This window comes from Pantherophis guttatus, chromosome 1 (genome assembly GCF_059756535.1).
Source record: "Pantherophis guttatus breed Tessera chromosome 1, ASM5975653v1, whole genome shotgun sequence".
Lineage (NCBI taxonomy): Eukaryota > Metazoa > Chordata > Lepidosauria > Squamata > Colubridae > Pantherophis > Pantherophis guttatus.
In genome coordinates, this window is record NC_142063.1 from 94,196,516 (window position 1) to 94,209,976 (window position 13,461).

At 39.1% G+C, this 13,461-nt stretch overlaps 1 protein-coding gene across 6 annotated transcripts in view; it reads left to right on the top strand.

The window, feature by feature from the left end:
- Positions 1-670: 670 nt before the first annotated feature.
- KIAA1549L (KIAA1549 like) overlaps positions 671-13,461 on the top strand; it is a 191,876-nt gene continuing 179,085 nt past the window's right edge. For 2 of the 6 annotated variants that reach the window (XM_087878297.1, XM_087878301.1), the window contains exon 1: positions 671-1,749. In XM_087878297.1, coding sequence (XP_087734423.1) covers positions 1,458-1,749 — 292 coding nt within the window. In that variant the 5' untranslated portion in view covers positions 671-1,457. The remainder of the gene's footprint in view (positions 1,750-13,461) is intronic. The other 4 variants (XM_060687668.2, XM_060687670.2, XM_087878307.1 and 1 more) reach the window with 3 other exon arrangements.

Genomic DNA, 13,461 nt, shown 5'->3' on the forward strand with positions numbered 1-13,461 from the left:
TTTTCAACAGATCATTGAGAAAATAAGTATGAATGTTCAAAAGAAAATGTATTATGTATTTGTTGAATTAGAAAAAGTGTAAGATAAAATTAGTCTTGTACAAATATGAAGGTTGGTTGCTGTGAAAAAAAGTACTGAATATGATGGAAATTGAATATGAGAATATTTTAAATAGATAATGGAATTTAAGCATTAGAATAACTGAAATGGTTAGCAAACACTTCAATAAGGTATATGACATATACTTAGCAGTTCAATGTATTTGTAGATGAAAATATCTGGAATGCTTGTGCAGATATTACCTGCCTGTTTGTTGGGGATGTAGATGAATATATAATTTTGCATACAGAGGTTGCTAAGATGTAGGATGTTGACTAAGAATTCAAATCATCTGCAGCAAATCTTAGATTTTGTAATGCAAAGACTTGCATAGGGAGCGAGCGCTTGCAAGTTATATACACTTCAGTGCTAGTGAATGTATGTACCTTGGTAGAAGAAAAAAGATGGAGAAATGTTAAAATGTGCAAATGGTGATTAATCCTGAATTCATGTGGTTTTAATACAGTAGCGAGGAACCAGTAAAAGTCTACGGAGATGGTTTCTCCTATCTTGCGTTTTCATTTCTTTGAGTCACTATGCTGTTTCTCCTTTGCGTGACATTTGCTCGCTCTGAAAAGCAACAGCACGAATCGGTCGGTATATAAATATGGCTTCTGTGAAGGATTCCTTTCCTGAGACCTATATGAACTCCATTAGGCCACACGGCACAATACTCATTTTTAAAAGTTGGAGCGACGAATGACAACCCTAACCAATGGGAGAAGGCGGCTTTTAGCCCGAAGGGCTTTTTGCACGGCCTGCTTGCTTTTACGAATTCGCGGCTCGAGAGAGAGAGAGAGAGAGAGAGAGAGAGAGAAGGAGGAATCAGGGACGCGCGAGCCTCCACCGGGATCGAAGAGGCCTCTGGGATCGTGCCGTGGTCCCCGCGCCCGAAACTTCTCCCCGGTGAGGCCTCGAGAGCCCAGAAGAGGTCCCCCTCGGCTTGGGAGCGCCGCCATCTCTTGCGACTCCGGAGCAAAGGAGGGGCGGAGGGTTGCTACGTGATTCTTTTGTCGATGAAGCGCCGTTTCAGCGCCGCTATCACAACTCCCCGTCCGTTCGGCACCCGTTACCAGCCTGAGGCGTCCGTCCGTCCGTCCCCCCCCCCGCCCCAAACCCGCGCCCAGGGTTAGGGCGGGAAGGGCCTGGCGACGGGCGGCTTGCTGCACCGGGAGGCTCTCGCAGCAGCCCCTCCACACCTGCTGCTGTTAAGGCAAAGGACGGCTCGCCGCTTGCTCCTGCCTTGCCCTGTCTGGCCTGGCGGAGGCGCGCGGCTATGGGAACCCGCGCACCGTGACAGGAGACCCAGGCAGGCGCCGGACCCTCGACGGGAATGTGCAAGCCGAGCCGGCCCACCAATGGCTCTCGGGGACGATGCGGCGGCGGTGGCGGTAGGTGCCGCCGCCGCCAAGTGTGAGCCTCCTGAATGCCTTCAGGGAGTCCTTGCAGCGGGCATCTCGAGGGCTTGGGCGGCCAGCGCTGGCTGTAGTCTACCGATGCTCTCGCCGCTGCCGCTGCCGCCGCCACCCCCGCCATGCCCTGATCGGAGGAGTATCGAGGCCGGCCCGGCCGCCAGAGGATCCCTCTTTAAGGCTGTCATGCTGCTTGGCGTGCTTTTAGTCCTTTGCCAGCGGGTCCAGGCGGAGCGAGGTAAGAAACCCGCCTGCAGAGCCGGGTCGGTAAATCACGGATGCGGGAGGCGGGAAGCAAGTCTTCAGTGATGGATAGCGAAGTGGTTGGTGATGGTCGTTTGGCTGCAAGCCGCTAGATGCAGTTATTATTGTCCGAGCACTTCCTCGTCTCGGAATATGCTGCCATTGTCTACTGAGTAACGGGGTTTGCATGAAGCTTTGCGCTGGTGTGTAAGGATGGTCGGCTATCAGATACTCCCTTTTTAAAGCATGGAAGGAGTCCTTTCCATGTAGCGCATAGGGGCCATGTTCTTCCATTTCCCGTCTTGCCGCTGTTACCTTCGCAGAAGTTAACCCCTGTCTACAGAATAGCTGCACTTTATTGCAAGATCCAAACCCTTATTTGTGTGGCCGTGGAGTACGTGCTTGGTTTTGGGAATGCTCCCGAAGGCTTTTAATATTTTAAAATCACATAGATTGGTGACCCTCTCTCTCTCTCTCTCTCTCTCTCTCTCTCTCTCTCTCTCTCTCTCTGCATAACATGACGTTACTTTTCAATAGGCGTTGGGGATCGTGTTTGTAAAGTTACCGACGGTGTAAGGAGTGCTCTGCGATCTCTCCTCCTAGTTCTTTTCCTTACCTGTTTTATTTTGCAGAGAAAAAGACTGCAAGAGAAGATTCCAATTCTTACCTGAATTTGTTTCTGTGATTTGTTTTGTCAAAAGGGAGAAAGATCCCTCTGTGTTTATTATTTTTGAAAACCATTCCTATGCAGTTTTGTGTTTTTAAGTAGTAACAACGCAGAGATTCAAATCAGATGAATTGCTGCATATAAATCACAGACTTTTATTGTAAATATGCTTGGGTGACACAATTACCATGAAATATTTCTGCAAAATATTCATCTATTATGGTTATGGTAAAGTGCAATTCCCAAACTGTGGAATCTGTAACACTAGGATAAGGACTTAAAACTATTTGAGTGTATAAACAAATTTGTAAATTTTAGTCCAGTTTAGGTAAAAGACCAAGTTTTGGAAGTGTTAAACTTCTTTTCAGTTTCAAGAGCACCTAATCATGCTTAAAAGAACTACTAAAAAGTATTGGAACTAGTTTCATGGGGATTATTTTTTTTATTCAGACCACTTTTATTAGTAATAATAGTTTTTTATTGTTTGCCTCATGTTTTGCAAACTGTTCACTTTTCCACCTCTGTATTTCTAACAGAGGTTATAAGAAATTACAGAGAATTAGAAATTGTTGATAAAGTTTGTGACTTTGTTTTCTTTTGTGGTTTTATTAACTGAATTTCCTTGTTCTAACAGACCATTGATATCTTTTGGATGTGGTAGATGTTTTTGTACATTGGCAGTTCCCTACTTCAAGTTCATTGGACCATTTTGTGGCATGGCTTCCTTTGATTGTTTTGCTCATTGCCTCTCCCACGTAATGACATGGATTCTCATTCAAGTTAAATCAGAGAAAACTAAATCTAGTTAAATCAGACAAAAATCACAGGCATGTCATCGTGCAGAGTAGTTCCATTTTAATTTCTTGTTCTTATTCTCTTAGACTACATGGCTTTATTTTTCTTAGGATGCTATTTAATTAGCATTTATAAGAATTAATTTTTAAAGAAAATTGCTAATGAAATTCAAATGTGGATATGTTACCTTCAACATTATGGATCTAAATATTGGGTAGAAGATTATCTCCAAATTGTGTGCTTATTTTCAGATCCAGTAATTTTCTACTTATGAAAAATGCTTTGGTTCATAAATACAGTTATATTTATATAAACCTGTTTGTATAATATATGTAAAGTAGACTTGCATTAGTTTGAATCAATAATTCTTCTTTGTGTGCAATATCCAATAGTCTTGTAAAGACAGAAGAACTCCAGACTTAGCTGTTACCTGGCTGGTATGTAGTTAGTTTTAATAATATAATGGAATTGTGCAGATTGTTTACTGGGTCAGAGATAAGATAAAGTATGTTAGAGTTTGCATGAAAAAGTAGATATGAATTTCAGCTATCTTGGTGTAACTATATCATTCTCTGCATAGCTCCATATGTGAAACCTCTGAGAATTTATGTTTAGATCTAGTATCATCATATGTGTATTTCTGTGATAGAGCAGCAGATACATATGGTGACTATGAGTTCTCTTTCTGTTCTCTCTCTGTCTCTCTGTAGTATATAGATTATTTTCCACAATTTTCACTTTGTACTTACACATGATTTCAGATGAGAGAAATAGAAATTAAAACTTGTTTAAGTATAAGTAATAACCACATTTGTAAAAAGGTTGCATATATCTTACTAGAAAATTCCAAAATATGAGTGAAATAGACAGAAATAAATACATGTGTTGTATATTGCATAAAATTTTCTATCTTTATATTAATGAAATGTCTTTACCTGGAAATACAGGTGAATATTGTCTCGCTATTTGAACTATTCTAAATATTTAAACTATATTATATTATCTAATAGTATTAGAAAACTGGTTTTATCAGATATTATTTCAATAAAAGACATAAAAGCATTCTGCATTTTCTTAGCCTTCTTTAACTTAATTTTGCTGTTGTTCAGTCACTAAGTCGGTACGCCTCTTTGTGACTCCATGGATCAAGACCCTCTTTGCTCCACTGTCTCCCAGAGTTGGTCCAAATTCATGTTCATTGTGTTGATGACATTATTTAACCAGTTCACCCTCTGCTGCCCTCTTCTCCTTTTGCCTTCAATCTTTCGCAGCCTTAGGGAAAGGACTCTTTTCCAACTAGTCCTCTCTTCTAATTTGGTAGCCAAAATATTTGAGCCTCAGCTTCAGTATCTGTCCTTCCAAAGGACAGTAAGGATTGATCTTTAATTTTAACTGTTCCTTTTTTTTACTATGATCTTTTCTACTATTATTTTCCCTGTATACACATTATACAATCAAATAAAATAATCTTATATTATAACTTTATAATAATAAAATACATTTTTCTACCTCCTTTTAATAGTTTTCTCTTGTCTGTGTTGTCTTTCTCAACCATAATTACTTTCATTTCATCATTTCATCAAATATCATTGGTTTATGCATATTACAAAATCAGTGTATCCTTTTATGTCTGACTGCCTGCCTACCTGCCTGCCTGCCTACCTGTCTGCCTGCCTCTTTCTGTCTGTCTGTCTGTGTCTGTCTGTCTATCATCTATTTAATTTCAAAAGCTGCCCAGTTTACAATAAAAATAGATAAAACACATGCAGTAGAGAAAATAAGAACACATGGCAGCCAAGACTCATAAAACAACTATTAACATAACCAGGAGATGGGCTTTATTACATTCCTAGGGGCCTTGGCTGGGGCACTGAGCCAAGGTTTCAGCGTCTTAAGGAAGTGTGATATTCCAAAGGACAGGCGTCATGGCAGAAAGAGCTCTCCTTTTGCACTCTACCAGCTGACACTTTTTAACGAACAATTTTCATAGCACTCCCATCCTGCAGGATTGGATAAGATTGGTAGAAACAGATGGGGAAGAAACCACATAAATAATCTGGTCCCAAACCATGAAGGATTTTAAAGGTGACTACCAGCTATTTCTCCTCTTATATGCAGCCTCTCTACTTTATAATACTGCCAAGGATCATTTTTCATGCTTCCCATTAGTGTAACTTCACAAACTTGAACAAAATTCTTACTTTGTTCTAAGTGGACTTCACATCTTCCTATACAAGGAACTTACTTAACAATGGTAATTGGGGATAGCAACTCTGTCACTAAGCAATGCAGTCATAATGTGCAACATCACATGACTTATTAATTGATCAGGGCAGTTGCAGCAGTCCTAATTGTTGTTGTTAGGTGACTCCTGTGTGGTTGCAGGAGTCATGTGATGCAGTCTCACAGTCATGTGATCGTTGAACCTTCTCCAGGCTTCCCCTTTGATTTTACTTGTTGCAGTGAAGGTCACAAATGGTGAAGATGTGACGGTGGAATGCTGCAATGTCATAATTGCCAGCTGATTGCCAAGCGCAGACTCTGAGATGACCACAACTATGAGAATCTGTTATACGTTCCCCTCATTCACTGTTGTAAGTTTGAATGGTTGCTGATAATGATAATTCAATGAGGACTACCTATATTCACATTCTGTTTATTTTGCTTGGCGATTAATCTGTTTTATAGTTTTTCATATGGGAGTCATCCTTTCTCTTCCTGCGGTTGTTCTACATTCTCTATGGTATTTTTCACTTCTTTTCTGTCACATCTATTTTCCCCCCAAAATCGACGATGTTACTAAAAAGTTCCATTTGCCTTCAGAAATCCAGGAATATACAGAGTATAAGTGAGGGCCTCACATCACTGCAAAATGGGTAGAGGTAGGAGTCCCAGGCAAAATACTTCTGAAACCACCTGTGATATATGAAATGTATAGAATTCAGATTTTTTTTCTTCCCAAAATAATACATCTTTCAAAACAATAGTCAGTGATTTATGCTTATTTGCTTAAGTGGGTCGAGACATTTGTTTCTGGAGAAAAGAACTTCTTTCTGGTTGAAGTAAATAAAAATGATAAATATATTCAACTGAATAGTCTCTTCCTGATCCTTAATTGTCTAAACTTCTCTATGGATTGATACTGGTAATAAACATTTGTTTTTGTTTCAGTGCAAATATAGACTTGGGGAGAACCTTGAATTGTATCCAATGATATTCTGCCAGCAAGCTGAACTGTGCCAGCAGATGAATTTCCCTTCCAATCTGCTCCAGGGGATCTGGGGACCCTCTAAAGCAGTTTTCAAGGACACATAAATGAGGAGAGGAAGGAAAACTGTTATTGCTTGAAGTTTGTTGTGTAATATTGCATCGGCATTCTATTTGAGCTTCTCTTTTATCCAAAACTTCAACTTTGTTTTCACAAAGGTCTTTTTAAACCTATTAGTTCATTGTGCTTTATTGGAATCAGGGGTTTTTTTTAAATAAAATTTGAAAAATTAATATTATTTTGTTGACAGTTTCAGTCATGTACTGTAAAAATTTCTAATTGCTCTAGAAATTCTGGAAGTTAATTTTATGCTATAGTTTGAAAATTTTAGTTGCTTTATAAATTTGCTAAGGAATACCTTGGTTTCTTGACCAATGTAATACTTTTAATTTTCCATTTGCATTATGCTAATAATTACTTGATATTGTTATTCTTCAACATACTATTTGAAAGATCTTTTTTTTCACTATAACCACTTCCATTAACTTTCATTTCCTTATATTATGCATATATACTGCCTACTCTACTACAACAGAGACCATTCTCTTGGTATACAATTATTTTATTAGTTTCATATTTCCTTATTGGATGTTTGGTTGATTGCACTAGAAATCTTGTTTATCAGTTTGCAATATATAATAGTAAATTGTTTGATTCAAGTTATTGTTATGGTCACAAATGTCATAAGTTACTGGTAGAGTAAATGACTAGCATACAGAATATCCTTGGTATTTCCAACGTAGAATTCAGAGAAAAGTCCTGAAATGCTGTAAAAGCTACTGCTAGTCAGCATTTACAGGTGAAACTCGAAAAATTAGAATATCGTGCAAAAGTTCATTTATTTCAGTAATGCAACTTAAAAGGTGAAACTAATATATGAGATAGACTCATTATATGCAAAGCGAGATAGTTCAAGCCTTGATGATTATGGCTTACAGCTCATGAAAACCCCAAATTCACAATCTCAGAAAATTAGAATATTACATGAAATCAATAAAACAAGGATTGTACATAGAACAATATCGGACCTCTGAAAAGTATAAGCATGCATATGTACTCAGTACTTGGTTTGGGCCCCTTTTGCATCAATTACTGCCTCAATGCAGTGTGGCATGGATGCTATCAGCCTGTGGCACCGCTGAGGTGTTATGGAAGACCAGGATGCTTCAATAGCGGCCTTCAGCTCTTCTGCATTGTTCAGTCTCATGTCTCTCATTTTTCTCTTGGCAATGCCCCATAGATTCTCTATGGGGTTCAGGTCAGGTGAGTTTGCTGGCCAATCAAGCACAGTAATCCCATGGTCATTGAACCAGGTTTTGGTACTTTTGGCAGTGTGGGCAGGTGCCAAGTCCTGCTGGAAAATGAAGTCAGCATCCTCATAAAGCTCATCTGCGGAAGGAAGCATGAAGTGCTCCAAAATCTCCTGGTAGATGGCTGCGTTGACCCTGGACTTAATGAAGCACAGTGGACCAACACCAGCAGATGACACGGCTCCCCAAATCAACACAGACTGTGGAAACTTCACACTGGACTTCAAGCATCTTGCAGTGTGTGCCTCTCCATTCTTCCTCCAGACTCTGGGTCCTTGGTTTCCAGATGAGATGCAAAAGTTGCTCTCATCAGAAAAGAGGACTTTGGACCACTGAGCAACAGACCAGTTCTTTTTTTCTTTAGCCCAGGTAAGACACTTCTGACGTTGTTTGTTGTTCAGGAGCGGCTTGACAAGAGGAATACGACATTTGAAGCCCATGTCCAGGATCTGTCTGTGTGTGGTGGCTCTTGATGCACTGACTCCAGCCTCACTCCACTCCTTGTGAAAGTCCCCAACACTTTTGAATGGCCTTTTCCTGACAGTCTTCTCCAGGCTGCGGTCATCCCTGCTGCTTGTGCACCTTTTTATTCCACACTTTTCCCTTCCTCATAACTTAATATTAATGTGCTTTGATACAGCACTTTGGGAACATCCAACTTCTTTTGCAATTACCTTTTGAGGCTTTCCCTCCTTACAGAGGGTGTCAATGATGGTTTTCTGCACAACTGTCAGGTCAGCAGTGTTTCCCATGATTGTGATTCCTATTGAACCAGACTGAGAGACCATTTAAAGGCTCAGGTAACACCTTTGCAGGTGTTATGGCTGATTAGAGTGGGACACTTTGAGCCTAGAATATGGAACCTTTTAACAATATTCTAATTTTCTGAGATTGTGAATTTGGGGTTTTCATGAGCTGTAAGCCATAATCATCAAAAGTATGACAAATCAAGACTTGAACTATCTCGCTTTGCATGTAATGAGTCTATCTCATATATTGGTTTTACCTTTTAAGTTGCATTACTGAAATAAATGAACTTTTGCACGATATTCTAATTTTTCGAGTTTCACCTGTATAATGCAGAATTTAGATGGATGAGTGGCCTGATTCATACATCAAATGGTATTGATAATTTTAGTCCTTGTATCTCCCACTACAGCATCAGTTAACTCCCAATACTGCATCACAATTATGCAATAGTTCAGTATTTAAGAATTTGTCTTGTATTATATAATTCTATCAGTACTTTCATACCCACCAATATGAGTTAATTAGAATTTTGTTGCTTAGCAATGCTTGCTTTAATAAGAACTTCTCCAGATGGTAAATTTAATTCATGTTGTCTGCAACCGTATTTTACCCTTTCTGCAACTGTTTTGCAGTGCCACATTTAAAAGCAATAGTTTAATATCTAGTTCACATGGAATAGAAGGCTGAAGTGAGATAGATATGGATGGATGGATGGATGGATGGATGGATGGATGGATGGATGGATAGATAGATAGATAGATCGATAGAGCCAGCTAGCAGAGGATTGCATTTTTCATATATCAACTAAGATAAAATATCAAAATTTTTGATCAAATTTCAAATATCAAAAAATATTATGGTTCTTTTGGAGTTGATACGTTTAAAAATATTAAACAGCTTTCAGTAAATTTTTTTGCAGAGCTGTTTGTAGAAATATTTTCCAACTTTTAAAAAAGGCTAGTACATAATTTATAAATACTTAAAAATGTAAAACTAAAAAAAAACCCCAAATAAAGGAAAGATATATTGCATGCCATGAATTATTTCAAACACATCTGATTACTGATACTTTACACAGTGATAGGAATTCTGAACTGCAGTAGATTGTAATTGCACTCTTGCTAAGCAATGGATAATATATTTTTAGAAGAGTTGTATTTTTTCCACATACAAAATATTGTTCTTCTATATATGGGGAAAGGGCTATATTTCTCTAATTGGACCATCTGGGGGATGCATGAAGAAATTGAATGCCAATTATTGTACACTATTTACTGTAGTTAAAAGAGAAAGTTTTAGAAAGTGCTAAGACTTTTTACTTCATTTCATGGGGAAAGTGCAACGTTCTGAAAGATGGATAAAAGGGGCATACTCTTAGCGATACTGTATAAGAGGTCTTCGAAGATGAAATACTGATTTCTTTCTGAACAATACCTGTTGCAGAGTTTTGATCATCAAGCTCTTAGAGCGAAGTAATCTTGAGTAAAAGTAATTAGCACAGGATGCTTTACAATTCCAGAATCTTCTATAAATCATCTCATCTGCTTTGAACAGAAATGGACTAAAATATATGTTTATTATTCTAGCCCTTAAAGTGGTTTAATTGATTAATTACATAGGCCAGTGATGGCTAATCTTTTTGCCATCGCGGGTCGTGCGCATGTGTGCCCAGACCCATAATTCTATGCACCCCGCCCCCGCGCATGCACACACGACCCGCCCCGCTCCTGGCACGCGATGGCTTGGTAGGCCTGTTTTTCTCTCTCACCTGGCTCCAGAGCCTTTCTAGGAGTCTAGGGAGGGTGAAAATGGCCTTCCCTACCCCTCCGGAAGCCAGAAACGGCCCATTTGCCAACTTCCGGTGGGACCGGAAGGCCCATTTTTTGCTGTCCCCAGCCCCCAAAGCCTCTCTAGGAATCTGGGGAGGGCGAAAATGGCCTTCCCCACCTCCCCCAGAGGCCCTGCTCTGGAGGCCGCAAATGGGCCATTTCTGGCCTCCAGAGGGCCTCCAAGGGGGTAGGGAAGGCCTTTTTTGCCCTCCCCAGACTCCCAGAAAGGCTCTGGAGTCAGGTGAGAGAGAAAAATGGGCCTCCCCCCCCCGAGGCCCTACGGAGGCAGGAAACAGCCTGTTTCCCTACTTCTGGTGGGCCCAGAAGGCCTGAAAATCAGCTGGCTGGCGTGCGCATGTGCGCTGGAGCTGAGCCCACTGATATGGCTATGCATGCCACCTGTGGGACGCTTGCCATAGGTTCGCCATCGCGGACATAGGCTGCATAATAAATTATATAGTCTATGAAGTCTTCATTGTGATTTGGGAATATAGTTAGATAAGTAGTTTTGATATGCTAGGAGGTATTTCAGATTTAAAGAGCAGATTTCTTACCTCTTCATCTTACGAAGGGTGAAAAACTATGTAGTGTGAGTAGTCTTTTGCTTATGGGACAAGATTTTCATCTCATTTCTCCTCTGCACTATTCTGCACTTTTTCTCAGATTGATTCTAGAGGGTTCTGCAGTTCTCCAGAGCAGAACTTAGAAGCTTTGATGCCTGGGGGAGGGAATGGACAACTTAATTAGATACCCCCATCTCCTTTTTGCTGATGAAAAAATTTCAATCTATAGGAGGACTTAATTAGATAGTATCTCAACTTTTATTTCCAGAGGGAATAGGCATTCATGAAAGGACAAGCACTGAGTATTTGTATATACTATTATACTGCTTTTTTGTGTGTGTGTGAAATCGTATGTGAACAAGCTTAGCAAAAAAGTATATGTGAACAAGTTTAGTGTGTATATGTATGTACACAAATGTAAGAGTATTAGGTTTTGCTGCCAGATATGCATGTGTCTTCTTCTATACAGCAGTGAGCAATATTTGATTTAGCTGAAAGAAATGCTCATTAAATCATTGCTATATGGATTGAAGAAAGTTCTGTGGATTGTTATGCACAATTTGTAATATGTATTTGGACTGTGTGATATTTTGAATTAGGTTCCAAAGAAAGCTTTGGCACAGGAACATGATAGCATTTATCTATAATTCCTCAAAGCCGCTTTAAGGAAGAGAAAAATATGGCTGCTTGTTTGATCCCTTGTATGCTCTGAATCACTAGCATGGAACTGAATCTGAACTATGGATTAGCCCAGATACATAGGTACAGAAGCAGTTTGGTGTAGCGGTTAAGGCATCAAGCTAAAAACTGGGAAATTGTGAGTTTTAGTCCTGCCTTAGGCACAAAAGCCAGTGTGGGTGACCTTGAGCTTGGCACTTTCTTTCACACCTATGAACGAACCAATGGCAAACTACTTCTGAAAGACCTTGCAAAGAAAATTACAGGAATTTGTTCAAGCAGTTTCTGAGAATCAGACACTGTTGAACAGAAGAAAAAATAGGTATACAGTTTTTCTTTCACAATCATTTGTACTTTTTGTGCTGAAGTTTCATCATAAATAAGAACATTTATGTAAAAAACTGTAGCTTATACAAGCTGTAACTAAAGCAGTATGGAACTTATAATATTCAGGAATAGACATTGCTCTGACTGACAATTATGGAAAAATAATATTACCTCCCCTTGGTTTTGGCAGTAGGATTTTAACAAGTATTTGGAGCCTGCCAAGATCATTGCTTATGAAAGCTACCAGCTGATATTCTCAATAACAAAATCTTGCCTCATCTTTAGCTCCTTTGGGGTTTTTATTGCTATGAATTTTTGCAGTAAATGAAGTTAAATGCCAAGGTAGCTTCTAATTTGATTTCAAAAGCAATGTTTAACTGGTCATTACTGCTTGAATTGCATAATTTTATTTTGAGATAATGCCAATTATGTGTTTGATTAAAGTTATTGCTGGAGAAATATGTAAATCAGCAGCTTTTCACTAAACATTTATACTGGCTTATTTAACCTGTATTGGTGCAAGAATAGGCAGATGAGTAAAAATGCAGATTTTTGTCACTGTCTGAAATTTAAATGTCTGAAAACTAACTTAATAGTACAGCTGCTAGAAATACTGCTTTTGAATTGTGGTGTTGGAGAAGACCCAGGAGAGCCCCTTGGACTGAAAGGAGATCAAATCAGTCAATCCTAAAAGAAATCTACTCTGACTGTTCTTTGGAAGGACAGATACTGAAGCTGAAGCTCAAAAACTTTGGCCATGAAATGAGAGGAGTGGGAAAGACCTTGAGTTTGGAAAAGATAGAAGGCAAAAGGAGAAGGGGATGACAGAGGATGATATGGTTAGATAGTGTAACTGATGCAATGAACATGAATTTGGACAAACTCCCGGAGACAGTGCAGGACAGGGGAACTTGGCGTGGTATGGTCCATGGGATCATGAAGAGCCAGACACAACTTAGTGGTTGAACAACAACAAAAGCTAGAACTACTGCCTGTGGGATAAAATTTTGTCCCTCCAAGTTAGATTTAGAGTTTGCCCTTTTGTGCTATCATCAAGATTCTTCAATTTTTAAACTGACTTGGAAACAGAAATAAATTGTAAATATCGTGAATAGGTCATACAATATGGCATTCATACATGCTGATAATCTTGTACTCCTTTTTCTCAAGAGTGCAAAATAGATAATTCTTGTTGAAATAAGCAAGAGCTGCTTACTGTTCGAAAAATAGCTTACATTTTTTATGGAATGGAGACTAGAGTCCAAAGACTAGAGACTAGAATGGAGACTAGAATTTCTTTTTCCTATTAAGGAGAAAATCTACTACATGCAGTCTTTCAATCCATTATATCTTTTAATTGGCTTATATTTCATGTTAAATGTGCACCACTTAACACTGCAGGCATATTTTTATGAAGTACAATTAAACAAATTACAATGGTTTGGGTTTGGCATTCAAAGCATGTATGGATGAGTAAAGAGTTATTTTTGTTCTTGATATATTGTGTTTGAGTACAAAAT